This window comes from Pempheris klunzingeri, chromosome 12, assembly GCF_042242105.1.
Source record: "Pempheris klunzingeri isolate RE-2024b chromosome 12, fPemKlu1.hap1, whole genome shotgun sequence".
Lineage (NCBI taxonomy): Eukaryota > Metazoa > Chordata > Actinopteri > Acropomatiformes > Pempheridae > Pempheris > Pempheris klunzingeri.
The window spans coordinates 3,504,895-3,529,693 of NC_092023.1; the positions used below are offsets into that span (position 1 = coordinate 3,504,895).

Consider the following 24,799-nt stretch of genomic DNA (forward strand, 5'->3'; position numbering starts at 1 on the left):
TAGTGTTGCACTCATTTTATTGATCAGTGGTTGAAGAGTCATCCAGATCTCAAGGCGCAGAGCCCATCAGAGATCCGTTTTGTGCAGTTTGATCAGAAAATAATTAAAAACATAAAAACCAACACTTGAACCAATTTCTCTGGTCCGCTTTTTGCAATCAGTTTAAAAACAAAATAATACAATTTATCAGGTACCATGTAAAAGAATTTGAGAAAAGCTGAGAAGTGCATTGAAGTGGAACTTCTGACTGAATTTTTTTTTTTTTTAAGGATGCCATCCTTGTGGTACGAGCCTCAAACTCACCAGACCTTCCATGATTAATATGTACAGTACGCTTTGTTAAAGGGAGAGAAAACTTTACAGCTTTTTTGGCATCTATTTAAAAAAAAACAATGCAAAGCAGTGAAGCACAGCACATATAAATAAGACAGCATTATTACTTCTGCATAACTACACCGCAGATGAGTAATTAAAGTTGGATGTGCAGCACTTAAATTTAATTAATCAAATCTATTTATTATCCAAAAAGTGATTTCAAGGCCATCCACTCACCAAATGACAATTAAATGGATTGAATAAGACATTAGTGACTGTGTTTTGTTCATTGCTTTGATTTTCTTTAAAAAAAAAAAAAAAAAAAATGTACCAAGTTTGAAAAAGAAAAAAAAAAGAAGTTTTAAAAAATCTGCAACTGATTAAGAAATTTGCTATACATTTTTATTTACATCTGAGCTGCCAAAAAGTATAAAAGTATCAATATTCACAAGAGACTATACAATAATCCTCAATCAGTAGGTCCAAAAACTCCTGCTTTTATGTTTGCCCGAAATGTAAAAAGAAGTATTTACCCAGTGTTTTAAAAATATATATATATAATACATTTACGAAGGTTTGACCATATTATAAAGACTTATAATAGTGCAACTACCTAATGTATGTTTTTAAAAAGAGGCATTTAAAAAAGTAATAAATCTTTAAAATATCTTTAAAAAGGAGCATCTCTGTGCAGATTATTGCTGTGGACATTAATTAAAAAGAGGAAGGCACTGACAGACGGAGTCAGGGCTGGAGGTGGAGTCGGGTTACAGGCGTCCCGGGGTTTAACCAGAGGAGGGGGAGGCCACACCGGGGATCGAAGGTAAAAGAAAAACGAGGGGCTGCGGGGTTGTGCGGGACGACACGGCGAGACACAGGAGGTAAGAGACATTTCTGAGGTAAAGGTCACACAGACGTGGTCACTCTGTCTGCAGCGTTATTGACCTCGTTTTTGTTGGAGTCCAGGCCTTTGGCAGCGTTCAGGTCGTTGCGGAGGTTCTCCACCGCTTTCTTCATTGTTTTCAGCTCTCCGGGGTGAGGCGTGGCCCGCCGAAGTAGTGTTCCCTGTGTGTGGGACACAGATTCAAGCCAGTTTGTTATGTCTAATCGAAATGTGAGCTGATGAGTTACGATCGAGGTCACCACAACACTGTCACGGACTAAATTTCAAAACTTTTCCATGCAACAAAATAAAAGTTCCTTTTAATGTGAGGAGGCGTGACGACAAATGGTCGACTATTCTGGAGAAGTGATTCAAGAAGCGTCACCGATGGAGACAGTGACTCACAAACGAAGGAACATGGGCGCGTTTGATTCACGTTAGATGACAGGAAATTACAGAAAGTCAATTACCAACCTGTCCTCTCTTTTTAGAATGGATGGATGGTGATGTTACTGAATTTCATATTACCTCTGTAACTGGTATGTACGCTCGTTTATACACACACACACAATATGTATGTACATTCACACTTCTACACACATGTTCATTCAGCTTATACACACGTGTATATAAGCTGAATGAACATGTGTGTAGGAGTGTGAATGTATGTGAAGCCTATAAATGTATGTTTTTGTTTTGTTTCCGTTTGGTGTCTTGTTTGTTTTGGTTGGTTTGATTGTCTAACTTTGAAATTTTGATAATAAAAGTATTTATCATGAAGTAATATATCTATATATTCATGTAACATATTTATATTAATGTATGAAAAAAAGAAAAAGAAAACATATAGTTGACTGTTCAGGGACTCAATCTAAGGAGAATGATTCGCCTGCCAGAGTTACAGTTGAATCAGTGGTTACATTGATACATTGAGCGTCCACATGTACCAGGTGACGTCACCGAACTACTCAAATAAAGTCTATATTCTGAATCAGAGCAACCAGAGACACAGTTAACATGCTCCCTCCGTCTGTCCGTCTGTCCGTCTGTCCGCTATGTTTAGTGCTATACCGACACCTGTGTCTGCTTCAGGCGTCACTGCATGTCCTGACTCACCTCATGTCTCTAGAATCAGACGGAAACACGATTCAGCGGTGACACTGAACAGACAGGACCCCGTCTTTGTTAGATTTCAGTACTTTAAAGTTACATCACATGAATTTTCCATTAAAATATCAATACAAAAGCATGACAACTCAATATAATGCGCTGTGTCCCGTGTTGTGATATATTTTGGTATTGATTTTGTCAGAGTCACATTACATAGACGCCATTGGAAAAAAAAATCATTAATGTTTCATAAAAACGTTTATAAAAATCCAATATGAAAAGGAGCGTGTGATTTGAAATCACTGGGTCACATGACAAGGAAGCACTTAAAAAAAACATTAATTTCCTTAAATAAAATATCTATTTATGCTGCTCTCACCTTGTCGTCATCCTCCTCCTCATCATCATCCAGGAAGTGAATGGCACTGATCCTGTTCATGGCTTTGTTGTCCCACGTGTCGTCTGCCATGTCGTTCACCAGGCTTTCCAAGGCTCCACAGCGGGCGAGATTATCAGAGCCTGGGGTCGTTTTTAAGGGAGACAACACAATATGTGTTACTGGAATCCTCACACACGTCGAAATGCTCGGACAGAGTTACAGAGGTGAACGTTTCCGCAGATTAAAATCAATATGGTTGTTATGATTGCTTCTCTGCAATCTGCCAACTCAAGAAATGAAAGCTGTCACATAACCCCGAGCCTGAAACTGCCAGATCACAGTTTCAAATCCCAGCTTAATCACAGGCTTACAGCAACACAATCTTCCCTGCCCCCAACCTCAGCTTCAGCCTCACTCATCTGGCCTCCATCGGTCTTATATCAGCATCCCTCCAACTACAGACAGACAGCACGTCACAAAAATGAACCGACACGTGCACCACTTTGTATTTGTAAATAGAAAATGTAGCAACAAGCGAGGAGCGAAGATTTTGCGGTGAATCGTAGATTTAGGCGCGAAGCTGTGGAAGACCGCAAAGAACAAAAAAAAAGACAATAAAGTGTTGTATCGGGCCGCGATGGAGCCGGTCCTCGGCTGCATCTCTATACTCAGTGGGTGAGCTTTTAATGGCAGCAGGCCAGCCGCCGCTAAGCCTCTTTAGCTGTCCAATCCGCCGCATTTCTGAAAAACATAACCAAGAAGGCCGTAAGGGACAGGAGAGGCCCTGATCTGTTATAGGCGCTGTGATCCCTTACAGGCCCTCATTATCGACGGAGAAGGATCACAGAGCGCAGAACACTGTGTGCTTCCCCGAGCAGATCATGTGATAATGTCATCAAAACCGCAGGGTACTAAATACTCGGAGACGACGCAAGAAGTGATGAGGAATATTACTCAAATGTCACCGTGAAGGCGCCAAGGCATTTCACTCTAGAGGAGGCCTGCCAACAGAGAAACGTGGAGGGGACACTGATCTGCTTGGGTGTTCATACAAACAGCAGGCATGTAAAGACACACACATATATGTGTGTATGCATGAGAGGAACACAGCCACAGCTTCTGAGATTACAGATGAGTCATGATGCTTATGCAGGACTTGTGAGGATTATCTTGATGATCTTCTTGAACCTCACCTTTATGGTCTGATTCACACGGCTGTTGAGGCAGCAGCACGCAGGTGAGCACCTTCTCGCCTGAGTCAGGATCCTTGTCGGTCTGAAAGGTGAGGAGAGGCTGCGACTGGTTTTCTGACAACCACAAGGCCTTCAGTCGTAGTGTGGTCAGTGACATCGGTAAGTGGACGAGCCTGAAAACAAACAAGGGTATAAATCACTAACTGGCTCGACCACAAGATACCTGCAGGCTCTCCTTTCCAGAACATTTTGGATTAGTGCTGGTGTGAGGAAGCTGCCGGGTGTTTTGACGTGTGGAGAAAAAGGAGACACTCTCCAGACAGTTTGTGTGTGACTAAAGCAGCAGACATTACAGCAGCTTTGTCTGGAGACAACAGCAGCCAAAACACCCTCAGAAGGACAAGATGATCATCTTTTAGGCATCACAACACAGAAAACGTGTATTTCAGCAAGTATTTATCAAGCAGGATGAACAATATTTTTAAATCATATTTCAGTCTTGTTTCTTATCATTGGTATTTAATTTTAAAGACTTTTAAATCATCGATGAGTGAAAAATGACCATTTATCAATTAGTTGTCAACTATTAAATCAACCACCATCTGTTTAAATAAGTGATTCATCAGTTTGAGGAATTTTTTAAAGAAAAATAAGTAAAAATTCTCTGATTCCAGCTTCTTAAATGTGGATATTTGGTTTCTTCACTCTACTGGAGCAGTAAACTTCTTTGGGTTGGGGACTAAACAAGACATTTAAGGACATTTTCTTGGTTTTTGGGGAATCTTGACTGACATTTTTCACCTTTTGTTGACATTTTTGAGCCAAACAACTAATTGATTAATTGAAAAAATAATTGGCAGATCACTCGACGATGAAAATAGTCCTTAGTTGCTGAATGTGCTGAATGTACCTATTCCCAGAGACATCGAGCACGTGCAGCTCCGTGGCTTGCGACAGCTCTGATGGTATCCTCGTCAGTCTGTTCTCTCGAACACAGAAGACATTCAGACCGCTGCAGCCTCCGATCTAGATAACAGAGGAGACAACACGACAAGGCTGCATGTCAGTGAGAGCGCAGGTGTCCTGTGGGGTAGAAAACCAGAGTATAGCCACACACACACAAACACACAGACAGACACACGCCACAAAGGTTTCAATTGTGCTTTTTAAACAAAGCCAGGACAAAAGAAAGCAGAGTAAGTCTGTTGTCAGCGTTTGGGCACTTTGTCCCGGCATTGGTGATCTCAATGGCAGACCAGTTAAATGTCAATGGGATGTGGCAGAGGGACCTAAAATTAGGAACAATTAGGCCTAGTAGCCAGACAACACAGACTCAATGGGCCAGCTAAACTGCAGTTGTAATCTATTAATCTGCTCAGTCACAGTCCTGAGCAGGATACAAGTGCTGCTGCAGAGATTCATCGTATTAAAAGGAGCAGGTTAAGCTCATCATTGACACAATATGACAGCAGCTTATTCCATACAGTCATCAGCAAACAAGGCCCAAAGAGCAAACTAATTCTAAAAAAACACATCAAATACATTATCACAGCTGCTTCCATGTGAGCACGAACAAAATTCAGCCAGGAAAAAAAGCGTTACGAGCAAGTAACCAACAATCAATAGAATCCATAAAACTGCGCCGATGTTCAAGTAGCTCAGCAAAGCACCGATCAATACCCGGGCCACGGCTACACTGTGGTGTCGTGCAATGCTGGTTTGAGAAAAGGGTGACACCATCGATTCATTATGTAGGCCAACTGTTATTTTTCTCCAAACACTGCGGTCTTTGCATCGTTAAGACACAGGGGCATTGTACGCCGCCTGAAGAAGCCTTTCAGACGAAGCTTTAAACCAGGCGTGCCTTCACTTAACCAGACAAGAGGTTAGAAAAGAGTGTCGCACACAAACACAATGGAGACACTCAGACGGAGCTGAGCGCTGCAGTAAGCGTCAAATAAGACGAGAACGTGAATGAACTTTAGGCAGCTGCATTAAAGGATTTAAAACCTTAAAATAAATACTAACTGCAGTCTAACTTAACAGCATTACATTTTATTACATTTGTTAAAAAGAAAAATGAGTTTTTATTGCTCTGAGAGTCTTTATGCCTTGTACGTCAATCCGAGCAGTGTGGCTTCACTAACTTGTCTTTTCGGTGCTGGACTGGCAGGCTAATCTTACATTTTTTATTCTTTAATGGAACCAAAGTGCTATTGGTTGATATGAGAAACGTTTACCTCCTTAGGCAGAAACGACAGCTGGTTTCTGTCACAGTTGAAGTTGGAAAGACGCTTCAACTTCCCAACACTCCTGGGCAAACTCTGTAAGAACACATACAACAAAGCAAATAGTTTTTGAATACAAATGGAGGCTTAATAACGAGAAGGTACAACAACAGTGTTTCCTATCCAGCATAAAGAACCACGTCATCCATGTGCAGTGCTCTCATACACAGTGACAGGAGGAGACATTTCACTCACACAGTTGTTTCATTTATTAACACAAAAAAAACAGAGAAACAGACAGACTGGTTAGAGGAGCCGTGTATGCTTCCCCAGAGCATCCAGAACTTGGGAACCAGGTCCTCCCTCTACCTTCAGTCCATACTTTAAATTACACTAACACCAATTCATGTATATGTATGCGTCTTTAGGTGATTTTACTGTTTAAGTTCTTGTTGTTTGATGGACAAGGTTACCAATAGCTGAGTAGAGGGCGACATGCACACCACTTGTTCTCTCTCTCCTTTGTCGCACAGGGAATCAAATCCCCCCCCAAAAAAACAATTAAACCAAAAAAGAAAAGAAAAACAACTTCCACTCAAGACTTTGTGTTCATTTATTAAAAAAAAAAAAAAAAAAAAAGGATGTGTGTGTGTGGGAATTGACTTTTTTTCCTTTGGAATAGGTTTACCAATAGGCCGATCCCCAAACACAATCCAGATGTTTTACATCTGTCACTGTTTAATTATGATGCTGCGATAAATGTTTTAATTCAGTTCAAAAACACAGCACAGCATTAAAGGCAGATTTATGCTTTATTTGGTTACTGAATAATAATCAGGAGTGTGTTTTTCCCTGAGGGCGTGGAGCCCATGCTGCGCAGTAAACGGCACAAACAAATCTACATCTATAATAATGTCATTTGTGATGAGGAGAAAATCCTCATCCTTCCATTATAACAAAACAGTTCAGGCTATTTGTCCCCGGGTATCAGTAGTCAGACACTATTTAGTCAACATGGTTATTTTGTGTTGCCTTTTATATTTGTATTAGACTTATTATTTAACCAAAACATGTTTTCCTAAACCTAACCAAGTAATTTTGGTGCCTAAAGCTAACCAAACTGTGACTGAAAACTGATAATTAAAGAAAACTGAAATACACAAATTACCTAATGAAATAATGAAGTCACTGTTGATCTGACACTGGATTTGAACCCTACTCAGGAAGACTACAGGAAGTCCTCTAATTAAAACCTTTCAGAACAGAACCCTGGTGCTGAATTGTGCAAATAGACACAAATTCACACATTGTGCTGCTTTCATCCTTATTTTACAGATGTGTTATTTAAACTATTTATTTTTTGAGAGGGTTAAAATATATATATATATCTACACACTTCAGTGGCAGCAGTACAGCTGCAAACATACCTGTAGCTGATTCTCTGTGAGCACAAGTTCAGTGAGGCTTTCACAGTTGCCAATGCTCTCTGGAAGATAAGTTAGTCTATTCTGATCAGCTTTCAGTATGGAGAGTTTCCGTAGCTTTCCTGCACAGAAAGAAACAAATCAGTCAAAATAAATCTTGCTCAGACAATGATGAGAAGGTTGATAAGGCAGTGACTGTGATACTGTGGGAAATGTCTGCTTCCATCGTGTTCAACTGATTTGTGGTTGGTTTTTCCTCATTAAAGGTGCACATCAAATAAAAGGCTCTCACCAAAGCACATTGGTTCACCACATACATGAACATGTATTAATTAGTTTGACGTAAGCATTGAGATTTATTTGATGAGGAGAAATAACCTTTTACATGTGGAAAAAAAACACCAGTGGAGAGCTAAGAGGAAAAAAACAAAAGCTGCGTGCTTACCAATGCTTTCTGGTAGAGCATCGATGAGGTTCTGAGACACCAGCAGGTCAGTGAGCGACACCAGGCCACCCAGCTCCTCTGGAAGTCGCTCCATTTTGTTTTCTGATACATCCAGACACAACAGGCTTTTCATACTGCCCATCTCCTGGAGGTCAGAGCAGAAGAGATTGTGGCCACATGTTTATAAAATGACTCCAAGACAAGAGCCAAGCCGGCAGAGACAATAACAGAATCTCAAATACAAGAAATGAACTGCATGATTTGCTTACTGCAGGTATTTCGGACAACTGGTTTCCATCCAGCCACAGGTCCTTCAAGCTGACAAGACAGCCTATTGACTCTGGCTATGTGGGAGGAAGAAATGTAGGAATTGAAAGAATGAGAGGCAGAAGAAAAGAGAAAGAGACAGAAAGGGACAGCAGGAGAAAATACAATATGAGTGACTTGGTTCTGATAATGTGCTTCATGTGATTCAAATTCATAGCGTGCACACACAGCGACGTGCAGACCACTAGATCCATACGCACAAAAAGTCAACTTCTACAAGCATCCAGAAATAGAAGTAATTGAGTTTAAAGCACACATGACAGGAGAAATAATTTATGAAGAAAACGAAGCACATAAAGAGACGTGTCTTGGCAGAATGATTGTGTTTGATCTGTCAGTAAATAATTCACCATCAGAGGCAGAGCGCTCACACGAGATTACAACTTAAAACCAAAGCTCAAAGCAGATGGTCATCCTCCCATCTGGGTGATAAGAAGTGAAAGCCGTTCTCGAGGGATGCTAATCTACTCGGACATGACAAGAACAAGGAAACGGGAAAAGCTTCATTCTGCTCATTTTGTAAGTAAACAAGTTTCCCCACAAGACTCACCAAACTGTATAGTTCATTATTTCCTAGGTCGAGTTCTTCCAGTCGATGAAGCATAGATAGCGACCTGTGGATGACCAAAGCAGGGGAGGTTAAAATGGAAATGCAGAGGCTTGCTACATGCTCTATAACTTATTAACCTCTGTTAACACAGCGAAGCTGCTCCTTGAACTGCAGCGTGAAAGAAAATACACAGCAGTTCACGGCCTCTCCTCTATACACACCAGCACACAAAGAAAACTTTGGAGGTATAAGATGCAACAGTAAATATATGGAATATATATATATATGTCCATGCAAAAAGTGCAGCTGGTTGAATACTTACTCTGGCAGGAATGTCAGCAGATTTTCTCTGAGTTCTAGTGATGCCAGATTGGAGAGGCTGCGATGAAAAAAAGAGAGATGATTACACGTTTCTAAAAATGCCATGAAAACATGAACTGTAGTTTATATTCATACAGTTGAGGCCATATATTTTAATATACTTAAGCAAAGGACATTCAAACTATTTTTTTCCACAACTCCACATATCTCACGTCACCCTATATGTCTTGTGTCAAGTCAGTAGGGTAAGTCAATAGCCAAGAATGACATTTATTTCAACTTTTGTTAACTGGAACAGATTTTGAGTGGGTGACAAGCTTAACTGTCTCTTTAAACCATATAGAAGATTAAAAAAAAAAATTCCTGGAAATCCTTTGGAAGCTTCTGATAAGCCAACTGTCATAAACCTGGGTTTTAATGGGGAGTGCATCTGTATTTAAGGGCCTATCCTTAGGGCCTTTTTGCTCTTGATACCATGGGAAAAATCCAAGCAACTTAGCCAAAACCTCAGAAAAAGAAGTGTAGCCCTCCACAAGTCTGGTTCCTCTTTAGGAGCAATTTCCAAGGAACTGAAGGTCCCAAGAGCGTCTGTGCAAAACACTGTGCGCAGGTTTAAGAGTCTTGGAACCACACAGAGAGTTCAGGAGGGAGGAGAAAAATATGGCATGAGGACTTGGACTAAAAGGTTCAACTGAACTGAACTGACAGCAACAAAAGAGCTGGTGAAGGTGTTGGAGACGCAGCGTAACAATATATCTAATCCACTGTGAAGCCAGGATCAGCAGGATGAAGAAATAGCCTTTAGGAGGACAGTTCTCAGGTCAGATAGTACAAATGCTGAAATATTTGGCCATAATAAACAGTGCTGTGTGTGTGGACGAAAAAGGGCGAGGCTTTCCATCCGAGTAACAGCGTCCCAGCTGTCAAGTGCGGGGTGGCAGCATTATGTTGTGGGGTTGTTTTGATGGAGGTGGGAGTGGTGCTCTCCAGCAACGACTCAAGCAATATCAAGACGTCAGCTAGAAATTTGGAGCAAAGTAAAACTCACTGAGAACTTGTGGACAGAGCTGAAAAGGCATGACTGAGTAAGGAGGCCCACACGCCTGACTGGGTCTGTCAGGAGGTCCAAAAGGTTCTGAGAGGGGCTTGTAGAAGGCGTCTGATTCCAATTAAAAGACAATCTCACCAAATACTAACACGGTCTATCTAAACTTCTGACCCCATTGACTTAGCACGAGAAATTTGTGGTAACATGAAATACGTGCAGTTGTGAAAAATATGAGCTTGACTGTTTTTTGCAAAGGTTTATTTAAATATGTAGCCTCAGCTGTATCTTCACAGCATTGGTAAATATCACACATGATGCTCTGAGTGTCTCTAAAGTTTATAATTAGACCTAAAAAAAAAAAAAAAAAAGGCTCCTTGCAATCAGATATCTGGGAACAGGAAGTACTTTGGAGGTGTGTCAGTCTTATCATAGCTGTAAAATCACGACTGCATAAACAAATGCTGCAACTTATATGAAGAGCAAAATGTCTGAATGGTCATTACAGACCAAAGTGCAGGCTTATCTTGTTGCAGTGCTGCTCATGTGCGCCTCGGAACTGTAAACGTACCCAATTAATGGAGGATTTTATGACGACAGCCGATTAGTATCGCACAAAGTCTATCTTGTTGAGCCCAGACTAAATAATTCAAGCCTTCCTGTGATATTGACGACGGAACAACGAGTCAACAGCTTTCTGATCAACAAACATTACCAATCAATTAGCTGCACTCTTTCACTGTGACAAAATAGGCGTGGTAATAATAATTCAATTCCACGTGGTTAGAAACCCTTTACAGTGGCACCACAGTTTACATTCATAATGTGAGCAAATAAATGTTATCCATGCAGATTAAGCCAAAGGGATTAACAGAATGCAGTAAGTGTGTTTGAACCGGTTCTGAATATATATAAAAGCTCTCTCGAATGACGAGCATGACCCTAAAATGTGACGTTAAATACAACGGGCTACTTCATTACTTCGATAATCTTGTTTTTTTCATTCACCAAAGCAGATCACTGAGCCGGAGATTAAAAGACAGGCAGAATAAATGATGAAAAACCACCACCTAACTGCATCAAGTGTTTCAGGTTTCACTCAAACCCATTTTTCTTGTCAGAAAGCACTCCCATCTCAGGAGATTAACCACTGATGTCATTTTAACCCCTTGAACATTTATCTTATCCACTTCTAAAAACCCACACTGTTTTTCCAACATGTGTTATGGTTTTCATTACCTTCTCCCCCGACAGAGAGCAGCCCTTAAGTCACCGTGTTATGTAAGATAAATATGGGACATATGTGTGGAACATGCCGTACCGCGAGGAAAAAAGGTGTTAGGAGATCTCTTGAACTCAAGCTGACTTGTATATGTCATGTCACCGGGGTAACCTTCGGACAGTGTGTCCAAAATCAGAATAAGTTTAATATCACCGCTGCTCTAACAGTCCCAGCCCCTCGTCTCTGTTGAGTTTGTAGCCGTCGCCATGGCAAACAACATGAAGAAGATGAGAAATAGATAAAATAGATCTCTGAGAGAAAGCACTTTTTTCTTTTTGGGATTGAAATAAATTCCATCCATGAAAAACACTGTGCTGCTAAAAAGCACACCACAAATCAAAAGTATTATTAATAACATTTCCACTGCGAAAACTGAAATTCTCTTTGGCTTTGGTTTTTATATTAACTTCTCTAAACAATCCAAACAAACACACAACACGACCACAGCTGTTTTAGTCCTGTGTTCATATACTGACCATCAATACTCCACTACAGCATTGATCATCAGAAAACCCATCCAGTGTGCTGTATCTTGTATGATTTCGGTCTAGCATTGAGCTAAATGTATGTGTATAAAATCAGATTATATTTATTTAGCCTGCAGGGCCCACCTATAAGTAGCACGGTGTTATGATCACTAAAGGAGCAAAAAGGATCCTTCCCTGAATCACAGACAGGCTCTCGCCTGCCATTCAAGCATTAATCCCTGAGAGGTTCAGCAGTAAGCCTTAATTTATGACGCCATGGCAAGCCAAGACAGACCTCTGTTTAGTTTAGCTCCAACCGTTTCAGCAGTTATCTAATGGCTAGAATATGCCATCCAAACCACCGCCAATAATGATTTAAAATGTACTGCTGGACAACATCGATGTGGTGATCAAAGGCAGAAAAACAGCATTTGAAAGAACTTTATTAACATCTATTTTTTAAGTTTAGTTTTTAAAAACATGTTCAATTAAAATGGAGTTATGTGTTTAAAAAAAATAAATACAGCGACTGATAAAAAGGTAATAGGATATAGAAGTGGCCGTAGCAGCTGTCTGGAGTAATTTTATCCCTTTAAATCCACCTTGTGAGGGTTTAAAATCAGTTTCCCTTGAATTCCAACCTCCTACTAAAAACATCCCTCGCGGCAATTTGACCTAAAAGCACATAGTTCTGTTATTAAATCCAATTATAACTGAACTCAACAACAAGGGAGGCCTCATAGGAATAAGAATGTTGGCAGAAATGCCTTTTCGCTGCAGCAGATTGTATGTCATCTCACAACAAGCCCTTTGCCTTTTATGAACAAAGACAATGCAGCCGAGGAGAGGACACTGACTGATGCGTCTGTTTATACTAATTTGATTGGTATGTTTTCCACAATGCAGTGAGATGGAGGAGGTTTCAGAAGACACTGGAGCCATCAGGGGAAAATGGAGACAACATAAAATGACGTGCTATGTGAATTTCCAGCATTTAATGTGAAACCTTTGGTGATGTTGTGCAGTAGGAGAGAAACCTTTTGGCTAAGAAGGACCACCGTCAGACCGTATGTTAACTGTCTGCTGGAGGACTAAAAATAAAAAAAACTACCGTCAAACCAGCCGCTAGATAAGGACACAGAGAAATGTCACTCAAAAGAAGAAGTTTCTAAAATGTTGTCGCTCATGCTCAGTGGTTTGTTTAAGCTAAGTAACGTCTGCTTTAACACACTGGACTGTTTAGTGTCTGTGAATAGATACCACATCAGAAGTGGTAACAAACTACCTAATAATTATTAGGTGAAATTAATAATTATTATAGCAAGACCACAAAGACTAAAAGTGTGAGAGAGACAGGTTATCATAGCATCATAACTTTATATGCGCCTCAGGACGCTCCAAAGCACAGGGGCTGTAGTCCTGAAAAGATTTTGACTTTTCTAGATGGTAGTCAGGTATGTCGCAGCACGTATGATGAAACGGTGCATTTACTCACTTTCCAATGTTTTCTGGAAGAACTTGCAATGAAATATCATTGATGGAAAGGCATGTTAGATTCCGTAGCTCTGGAAAGCTTTCGGGTAACCTGGAAAAACAGAGGAGAGGCCACACTGTGAGACAGCAGCTGCAAAGGAGCAAACACAGAATACTTTAATTCTAATACCTTAAATACATTAACTTGTGGGTGAATATTGGAATAGGATTTCACAGCTAGCAGGAAGGACTCTAATTGGACACCTATGTTGCTTTGCTGCTCCTGAGACTGTAAGTAATGTTAAACAGGAGTTCACCACACTTGCTATTCACCTTCGCCCTCTGCCCTGCACTTTCTATTAAAAAGTGCTTAATGCAGCTTTAAAATCAGATGTTTAATGTCTTTAATGTCCAAATGTACAAGGACAAGAAAAATAAAAATAAAATAAATATCTTGAAAGAGGAAATAAAACTCACTGTGCTCAGGTGATCCAGAAAAAAAAGGACACTATGTGCTCATAACCTCATTTTCTAAATGAACTCATCGTCTGCTTATATAAGACTAACAGACAACTAGCATACCTTCTTCTGTCATGTTGTTATGCTAGTCGAGGTCACACTTCGATCCATAGCAGCAGAAACACTAACAAAACGCTTCTTGCATCTTTTAATCTCTGGTTATCTCCATGTTTGGTGGCGGCTGTTGGCGTGTGTGTGTAATGTGTCTTTGAATGTATTACATAAATGTGGACCTGTGAGACAAAAAAAGGCTACTTCGGCCTCATATTTCTTTAGAAAAAACATTATTCAGACAGGGTGTAAGCCAAAGATCCTATCATATCTCACTGATTAACAAGGCCTTGAGACAGGTTTTGTATATTTATGAAGAAAGCTTTCAACACGTCTTAATAACTGAGTAGCCTTCACCTGCAACCTGCTGCTGGTATTTGGACGGAGGCACACTGGAGCTACATGTAAACTAAAACTTGCCAATATAAACACAATATTCCTGATGAAATTCAAACGGGACTGTGCCATCAATACCAGACTGACAGGTCTTTAAATCAAAGAGCCAAACAGACTCATTAATTGTTATTAATATTTTCTGATGCTGTCAGGATTGATTTTCAACACAAGATGAAATCATGTTTATATTTTCCAATTATGACAGGGTTGACAAACACCTAAAACGTTTATTTCCCTGCCAAGTTTGATTTCCCAATAATTTATGATTGTCAACAAAGTGACATCAGCTCCAGGCTAACCCATAATCGTACCGAGACCTTTACTATTAACCTGTTAAAACAGGGCTGATGCAAGAGTGGAAAATTAGGTTACTACTGTGGAAAAAGGGTGTTGTGTGTGCGTTTGTGTGTGCACTTTAAAAGTATTGAACGCCTTTGTAATACTATTCGTTGCTGCCCCCTCAACTATATAGTGCAAAGCAGTGCGGTTTTGCCCCTGCTGAGGTGCAAATTGGGCTCAGTCTCACCCACGCAATAAAAAGCATTCGATGCACAATCTGCAATCTGTCAAGGAGGGTGTGTGTACGTTCACGGAGGCAGGAACAACAGTAGGGGGTCTTAAAAAACACAAAATGTGCAAAAACGGAAATATAAATACTTAAAATATATATTTTCAAATAAAAAGATCTGCTCATAAAGAGGGAAATCAGTGAAAGTCAAGTATCAAACTCAAAAAATGTGAAATGTATGGTTTTAGTAAACCTTGAAAGGTGAATATTTGATGCATACTCAGTTTATAAAAATAAAATCTGTGGGACTACCTTGTTAATGGGTTTCCGCTGAAATCTGCCACCTGGAGGGCTTTGCAGTATGAAATACTCTCTGGAATTTCCATAATATCTGAATAAGAAAAAAGACGCATGTTACAACACTTTATTAGAACATTTCACTCTTAAAAATGTTCAAACTTTAAAAATAAATATAGATCTAATCAGCATTATTAAAAGGATATATTAAAGACACTACAGTAAGTGAAACAACAGTGCAGTGCAGATCTGAATGCAAAGGTGGATGAACCTCTTTTATTATTAGATAGTTATGTTTTAAACACAAGGCATTTAATTTTGACCATAACAAGAAGATTTACACTAAATCATTACTCAAAGTTAAACGTCTGCCTGTGCTTAACTTTAAACTCTGGTTTTGGTCTACTGCCACAATTGTGAACTGTGCCGCAGGAGAAACCTCACCAGCAAATCTGAAGCAGAAGATTCAGGCTAATGCAAACCATGCGTCATTTTTCTATGCTTGTTTGTTGCATCAGCTTCATTACTGAGGAGTAAATCTGTCAATTTGATTTATTTGCTGCGCCTAGAGTTGTCTTGCTCAACATATTCTTGCAGATATGGAGAAAATACACAGTTAGAAAATGAAATATGTAACAAAAGGGTGTGAGTTATAATATCTGCTGCTTTGCTATACGTGTTTTTTTGTCTTCTTACCATTTCGAGAGACATCCAGCTCTACCAGCTGCATGAAGTTGGCTATCTCTGGTGGAAGTCTCTGGATCTCATTGTCGCTCAGGCCCAGTTTTCTTAGTTTCACCAGCTGGAAAAATTGCTGAAAAGTGGAAAGAAATGCATATTCAGTAAGATACTTTAAAGGATTCCACAGTGCAGCAATGCACTTTGACACTTTATTTTGAAAAAATAAAATAAACCTGAAACAGAGAAACGTTCTTGATCACTGCTTTATATGCTACCAGTTCATAGAAAACCATTAAAATACAAGTGCGGCGCAGTTTCATGACATTTGTTACCTTTGTGACGGATGCTGCAGTAATTAAGTCTGACTCATCTAATCCTGCACAATATATTTATTCAGTTTAAGTTGGCTTAAATGACAAAGTGTCAACAAGGACTCATTCTGTATCGTAGCATTGTCAGAAATAATAATGACTCTTTTTACTTTTCAGGTTTTAGCGGCGGCACACTTCTGCTTGAACAGGAGCCAGTCAAGTCCAGTCTGTACCACACAGTCTGAGAACAGGTGTGATCAGGGTAAATAAAGTGAAAACACCTGTGGAGGGCTCCTGTGTCTGTCTTGCAGTATTATATGACACTATATCATCTATGTCACGATAACTAACTCTTACTGATGAAAATTTCACAGAGGACATCGTGACGTGTCGGAGTGGGAAAAGCACAGGTGTAAAACGTGAATGAGTGTTTCAGGGTCCTGTTATTGGGCACGCTGGTTGGACTGACTGACTGGAAGCAGAAGCAATAAAAAAGACTCAGGCTGAAGACATCCGTCAGTCAAAAAGGTTTAGCACTGAGAACATGAGTGGAACCCTGAAGGCCAGGCTGCAGCCTCAACATGCTGTCTTTTATTTCTGTTACATCAGCGAGCTATTGGGCAATCGAGGTTTTTATTTATTCCTCATCATTTCTTTATCCCAAACATGCCCAGAGGCCTTTGGAAAAAACTCCTCCTGTTTTGGACATTTTTGAAGATTTGCATTGAGCAGTGCACTGTGGGATATCTTTTATTATTTAAATTCACCATTTTCTCCATCTTTAACATGGATGTGTGACAGCAGGTTTAGTTAGGAGTCTGTGTTCTCCTACAGACCTCTCTCCTCCACACAGAGCCTTCCTCACACTGCTCTTATGGATGCCAGGCCTCTGACAGTCAGATACGACTCACGCAGCTGTTTGGAGAGGTCACGGTCACAAGTCGCTACTTAGAAGTACAGAGACCGGGCTTTGAAAGGAAGATTGGCACACCTATTTAAAAGGAAAATGCAATTATCACAAGCACATACTTGACACCCCTAACAAGAGCAGGCAGAACCTTGACAGTGTGGTGGTAAAGATGGTAGCAAACAATACTGCTTCCCTTAATGTTTTTGCATTTCCCCTTTGGTCTTTGTATTTTCCCTGCTATTGCTGGTTACAGACAGCTGGCTACATCTCATTTAGTCTCATCTTGCATATCTTGCGTGTTCCAAACACGTATTTTCAACTGAATAAACAATTTTGAGGTAAATTCTTGTGCACAAACCTGTTGCACTTGTGCAAAAGGAACACAAACAGAGAGGTGGAGTTTGCTGCCTTTGTTTACCTCCCTGTAACTTCTATTACTTCTTCGTGCTCTAAATAGGCATTAGGTGACATTAACATTGACATTATTTCAAGTTGCAACAGCCACCTGTTAAATGCTCAAAATATTTTGGAAGGCATTTGGCATTGAAAGTCATACTTTTGAGGAAATATATGTCACCTTCCCTCAGGTTCTCCTTAATATTAGTTTACTGCCCTGAAGCTGTGTGCTCAGGTAAATGTGATCTGTTTCCTCTGGAGGTTGTTGGATCTCAACGAGGCTTTTATAGATCAGGTTAGAGAGGTTGATTTTGTCAGTGTGTCTGGTGCACAGACGACCCATAAAGCTCATTAAAGCCTCATATTTTCAGTACATTACAAGCCTTAAAGAAGTCTTCGTAATATATTTTAATATTTAATGCTTCACCTTCAGACTACAGACTCCTGAATAAACGGTCTGTTTCTGGATCTTTGATGTGGGTAAAGAAGAAGAAAAGGATCACACTGTACTTGTATTTTAGAAAATAAGAACTCATGATCAGGCTGTTCATTATCCGGAGAACATGTCCGGAAATAATTCACTTCATTTTAATAATGTGTGCACAATAAATAAGTCCCAAGAGTCCAAAAGTCAAACTCCACCCTCCCACAAAATGCACATGTCATTCCAAGGCCTAAAGACACTTCAAACAGTCTCTAATCCATTGTTTCAACAAGCAAACAAACCTGCACTCTAACACGAAATGACAGCCGACTGAGCTTTTGCATCCTCTCACCACCTGAATGTCACTTTCACAAACACATATTGTGGGCGCACATTATTGGTGATATCATCAAGAGAGTGTTGGCGAGTGCAGACTTGTGCATCTCCACAACCTAGACTGTGGCAAATCTGGAAAAGTAATGCTGATTCAGTGTGGAGGCTGATATTACTGACGTCTTTACCACTCCCTGACTTCCTACTTGAACTGTGCCACTCCTTTAAAAAAAAAAGGCACATGATCACAGCCGGAAGCAAACACAGGTAATCTGAAAGCTTCAGTATCGAGAACTCAAAACTCTCAGCTCAAGAGAAAACAAAGGCAGTTTCATTCAAACGCTTTTGTCCCCTGATAATCCTCTTGATAACATTACAGACAATCACAGCCGGAACAAAGAGCAATACATAATTGAGTCTTCTTTATTTCAGTCTTATCGCAATTTTAAACAGGCTTTGTGAGGCCATTAGCATACTGACAGTAAACCTGTTCTTCCAGTTAGTGTCACTCAGCAGCATGCTCCAAAAAAACCAGCCATGTGTGACTGACAAAAACCAAAACAGGCTGCGTCAAGAAAATATCAACCATTCGCTCGACTCGCAGTCACTGCTCAGCACCTTCACCTTCAGTTTGTTAGAGAACAAGCAGAAGCCTGACGGTGGTTTGTGGGAAGTGTGTGTGTGGATTGTTTCCTTGCATGTTGTCAACAAAAGCTAAAAACGTATTCAAAGAAAATAAGACAGATGAGTAGTTTAGCAACAAGAGTTCTTATATAACCTAAAAAGTTATTAAGTCAGAGTTTTTGGCAAGAGGTCAGTATAATGTAGAGATTGTTGTTTAACTAAAACGTTTTCCAGGCACAACCATACGGCCACAAAGACATGAATGTGAATGCTTGGAGTCGTCTAATGTTTCATGGACAGTGTTGTATATCACAGCATAGGCTGGAGTTAAAACTGTCTGAAGCACAACCCTGTCAGACGCTCAGCAGCTGCACCACCTTTATGACGGCTCTTTCTTTGCAAGAACGTCCTCTTGCTGATCACATGATGACAGCTAGTAAGACAGTTCAGCCACCAGCTTCCTGCTCTGGGATTCAAAGCACCGCTTTCTATACCGATTCACACGTCATAAACCCTGCAGCTTCCTGTCACGGAGAGGATACTGCTTCATGTCTCCATCACTGCTCGTCTCATTTCTTTAAGCATCCAAATGGCGGCAGTGATCCTCAAAACGCTGTTTTCATTATTGTTTCATCTGCTGTTTATTTTCTCATTCAATCATTTTGTCTATAAAGTGTTTTGTCCAGCCTCCAGTCCAAAAACACTCAGCATGCTATCAAAGAAAATTAAGAAACCCAGCAAATATTCACATTTGAGTGGCTGGAACCAATTAATGTTGGATTGAAAAATGACCTGATGATCAGAATTGTTGACAAGTCGAGTGACTAATTGATTCAACTTGAGCCTGGAGACCATTTTTGATCTGCAAGTTGAACAGAGTTTTATCTGGTCATTTTATTATTGGAAAACATCATAGTTCCGGGCTACAACTATCGACTGTCTTTGCCGAATTGAGTGTCAGACAATAGTGGAAAGAATCCAGGCTAAGGTGAAGTTGTCACATTGCTTATCTTATACGGTCCAGACCCTAAATATATTTCACCATCAAATATGACAAAAACCATGAGAAAAGATGTTTTAAAATGGTTTCTGATAAATTCTCTCTCCACTGACTAATCAAAATAAAGCCTAATTGATGCAGTTTTTACATAATTAATTGAGCATGCAGAACTATTTAAATTGCAGACTTAAGAGTGACTAAAACAGATCTCTGACACGGCCGCCGCCGCCTGTCTTACAGTCTCAGTGGGGCTTTGGATGGTGGAAACTACATTCATTTTTAAACTGGACGAACAGGCAACAGCATTTGAGCAACCAGCGAGCCCCGCATTCCTGTTCATGCCATCCCGCTGGTTTCTTAGTCTGACTGCTGTTTAGTAAGCTGACGACTACTATTTACAAACCAGACTGACGGTATGCATGGTGAGGGCCAGTTGCTGAAGGGAAACTGAATAAACAAAGAGACACAACTTACTGTTTGCTAATTCAACCCACTGCCTCGGCACAAATAATGCATAAAACAACCAAACAAAAGGAGCAGAGAGGAGCAGGGCCGAGAGAATACACATGCAGACCTGCACTTTGTGCCTCCAGAACTTGGTCAGCAGATTTTTTTCTTCGTAAAACTAGTGAAACAATCTCCTCAAGTTCAACTTGCCTCATCTTGTTAGTGTAAAAACACACGTTTGCTGTTACATCTCGCCATTAAGACGGCCTCCTGCATGTCTTTATCTGCCTGCTGGCTGAAATGACTGGGCTGAAATACACGTCTGGGCTTCCTAGAGTCACTGTCGATACAGTAATAGTGTAAGCAGCCAGTGTTTATTCAGTTAGCCACCTCGGAGGCAAATGTGAGGAGGCCACACAGCGAGCGCTGAACTGGACGGACACAAAGGTTTATCCAGTTGGACGTTTCTTGGGTTCACTCAACAAGCATTGATGACATTAGTTACATGCCAAAGAGCACAAAAAAACAGTTTCTCTCGTCGGCATGCAAATAATCCGACCCTCTATCCTCTAAACATACTTAGAATATTTCTGAACTGAGGGCAGAGAACTGCTGAAGGGCTGCAACTGACAATTATTTCATTGTTGATTAGTCTGTCTATTATTTCCTCGATTGATTGATTAGTTGTTAAGACTGTAAAATGTCAGAAAATGGTGACAAATGTAGATCAGTGTCAAATATACACAACCCAAAGATATCAAGTTTAGGAGAGAAAAAAAACATTTAAGAAGCTGAAATCAGAGAGTTTTTACTTTTTTCTTAAATCAAAGCGATCAATCAATGATCAAAATATTTGGCAATTAATTGCAATAGTTGACAACTAATTGATTAATCGTTGCAGCTCTACTTTGTACTCCTGCTGATCACATCCTGGTGGGCACAGGCGGTGTAAAGAGGTTTCGCTTTACCTGAACCTCGCCTGTCAGGTGTGTTGGTTCACGGTTTCATTGGTGCGTTCTTTACAATTCAGATCAATGACTCACTATGACTTTGTTAGAAAACACCAGCACATACAGATGCACCAGTGAGGCAACAACAACACGCATAATGGCGTCTTTGTTTTCACACAGAATACCTGTTCCTGTGCTTTTCTCCGATGGACAAACTGAGCAGAGTGACACAGACACGGGAGGCTGCTCACATTATCTCTGTTCCATCAAGTTTCTATGGACATGCCAAGCTCAAAAATATTCTCCCAGCTCTCTCGTCTTTCCTCTGAGCTGTAGACCAAATCACTGTATCTCTATTTAGATGCTTCTTAGACTTAAACAGTGGAAGAGCTAAGCGAGTGACGTTTTCTTGAAATAACTTGCGTGTGAACTCAAGAAAAAAATGTGGCAAAAGCACAAAATAGTCCTTTAATCCAATCACCTTTGCATCTGACCCACCGTGACTTGAGTTTACAAGGTCAGGACAGTTTCTCAAGTAGACTTATCTTTGCTCCGTACTGTACTGAAAACCCAATATATTACCAAATGTACTCCCTGCTTCGGAGGGTTACACTGAGAATGTCTAACATCATTTTCTCAGGCTTAAAATACTCAATAAAAACCAGTTTGACTGCAAAAGTTAAAGGAAATATTGCTAAAAAAACGCCTGATCAATCATCCTGTCAGTCACTGTGGTAGCTTTAGGCTTCATGTCAGAGAGACACCACAGGTCAGCCTCTGGGATCCTCACTTTCACTCTGAGAAATACTAAACAAACCTCTCTGGTTCATGGGAAATAACCTGCAAATCCGTAAACCGGTATCCCACTTAATCCAGAGCGCTGTGGTCACAAGTAAGAAGGCCGGGCCTGTGTGTCCCCACCTCCCCGAGCCTGTCAGTAACTCACACGGGGTCGCCTGCAGCCCCGGTGCTGAATGGGTCATTTCATTAAATATTTAATCACTTTATAAACTGTCAACCCGTTTGAGTTATTAATCAACAAAGAAGTGCCAATCGCTCTCTGGTTACAGCTTCTTAAATGTGAGGATTTTGCTGCTTTTCTCAGAATTAACTGAACGTTGGTGGGATTTGCGCTGGTGGTCGGACAAAACAAGCTGTTTAATGGCGTCATCTTGGGCACTGGGAAACCGTGATGGTCATTTTTCACTTGTCTCTAAATTTATAATGAAGACAAAATGACTGAGGGTGCATATGCTCAGGGGTTTGGAGCCACAAATACATTATATATTAAGCAGACTGGGCATTGGCTGTGAAATGACTGATCCACAACACAGTTTTATTATTTATATGGCTGCAAAATCCACTGTTTATTTCAACCATGGCGGGCAGTTTACAGCTAACTCTGGCATCACATTTTAATGTAGATAAAAACGATCCCAATGAGCTACACAGGTTTCTGAATTAAGGAAAAGGTGCCCTGGTATTGGGTTGGTATTTGGTATCAGCAGGAAGTCTGATTTGAGGCTTCAGGCTCTGACATGATGAGAAAATCATGTTACAAAAGATATTTATTAGATATTTACTTACTTACTTACTTACTACATGCTGTGCTGTGACTGTCTGACAATAAAGTCAATGCACAAGATCCACCTACTGGAATTTTTCTCATTTTTGATCTGAAAAGTTGAACAAAGAGTCATTTTACTGTTGGAAAATATAATAACGATGATAGAGCTACAACTAGCGACTATTTTAGCTGTCGATTAATCTGCCAAATGAATCTTTTAATCTAAGAAGAAATATCTCACAGCCCAAAGTGATCCATCTATAGATTATCTATTTCATTCGATCCAACCCCTTCTTATATATTCACTTGACCATCAAATATTGATATGACTCAGCTGTGTGTCTGTTTTCTTACTAATTGTCTACTTGCTTCTTATGTTGCTTGTGTCCGGTGAGCCGAAGACAAATTTCCATTTACCTTTGTGGACAATAAAGATGTTATATTCTATTATATTCTATTCTGAGTGTGAAAAAAGACTTTAAGAAATGACTAAAACTTTTTTTTTAATGGTTTTGAACTCATTTCTGCATTGCTCTCATTGCTGCTGCTTTTAAATAATTAATCAAGTGTTTAAATTGCAGACGTAAGGGTCAGTAAAACAGAGCTTTCAGCCACATCTCATGGGATTCATATCCACCTCACTAATGATATTGCCCTGCTGTGGAATAAATCTCTCTCTAGAGCACCGTTACTCATTCTCCTTTAATATCTATAAGTACCGACTCATAAAGATTGTGATTTTGGATGGTATAAATGTTATTAAACCCCATGATCTTAAAGACTTGGGGGGGTATTTAATGCTCTCTGCATGCAGTCATGGCTCTGTGTCATGCAGAAAGCATCAGATTAGATGAGATAAAAGGTCATGGGTGCTTCTGGCCTGAGCAGGGGATCACCTGCCCCAACAGGTTGGACAGATCAGACACTGTCGGGGCTTTGCAGGAGGCCATGAGTGCATGAGGCAGCCAGGACCATAATGTTTTCTGATCAAAACCCTCACGTGTGTTTGGTGAACCTGCAGCGGGAGGTGCAGTCCTGCACGGGGGGTGGGTAAGGGGGGAGGCATTTCCACCTCACACAGGGTGCCTGCATTGCTGATCTTGCGTAATTATTTGTCCCTGCAGACTCTCACGGGACGCCTGATCAGCTCAGTTAGCAGCTCTGTGTCACAACCACTTTAACAGGAGGGGACGTCTTTCACGTTACCAAAAATAAGCCGCCTCTGAACCTGCCATTACAGCCGGCCCGAGGACGGAGGAGGGTTTCGGCTTACCTCGGGCAAGTCTCGGAGTTGGTTGGCATCCAGCAGCAGCTCCTCCAAACTCCGTCCGTAGCGATAAATCTCATCGGGCACGTAGAGCAGCGAGCAGTGGCGCTTATCGATCATCTCAACATGACGGTTGCACCGCCACAGGGGGATACAGTGAAACATCACGGGGGTGGGTGGGAGTAAATCTCGCACCCGTGTGTTAAACTAACAGCGGGCAGGAGAGACGGAGAGAAAGGGGGGGAGGGATGCAACAGATTGGACCAACCTGAGCCTGAATTCACCGTCAAACACCAGCGAAAAACTCCCAACTGTTACCGAGCTAACGTCCGGCTACGACGACCACGGGAATCACTCCGCCGCTGCCTCACTTTGGTTAGTTTGTAGGCACCTGTTTCGTCTTTCTCCGCTCGGTTCCTCCTCTTTTTTTCCTTTTTTTTTTTAAAAAAACAGCAACTCCCCTCTTTTTTTCCGTGTCAGAAACGCAGGCTACATGTCCGTGGGGGGGGGGAGCGGGCAGAGCTGTCGTTTTTCCGTGTCGTCCCGGACTTGATTTCCTCTCCCGTCCACTTTGTGACCCGGAACATTCACTCCCTCATTCCACTCCTACGTCACCGCTCCCGGCTGCTCCGCCTCCCTCCCTCCCTCCGCTGGATGGGCCCGTCCCGTCCCGCGC

At 40.8% G+C, this 24,799-nt stretch overlaps 1 protein-coding gene across 1 annotated transcript; it reads right to left on the reverse strand.

Moving 5' to 3' along the window:
- Position 1: 1 nt before the first annotated feature.
- On the reverse strand, positions 2 to 24,592 carry lrrc1 (leucine rich repeat containing 1). The gene is made up of 14 exons (XM_070840690.1): positions 24,130 to 24,592; positions 15,910 to 16,027; positions 15,229 to 15,307; positions 13,465 to 13,554; positions 9,177 to 9,233; positions 8,855 to 8,918; positions 8,247 to 8,321; positions 7,978 to 8,122; positions 7,536 to 7,654; positions 6,121 to 6,204; positions 4,791 to 4,906; positions 3,881 to 4,053; positions 2,688 to 2,827; positions 2 to 1,380 (listed from the first exon to the last, which is right to left on the reverse strand). The coding sequence occupies exons 1-14, from the start codon at positions 24,286 to 24,288 to the stop codon at positions 1,222 to 1,224; spliced, it is 1,578 nt and encodes a 525-aa protein (XP_070696791.1). The 5' UTR covers positions 24,289 to 24,592; the 3' UTR covers positions 2 to 1,221.
- Between the last annotated feature and the right edge of the window lie 207 nt (positions 24,593 to 24,799).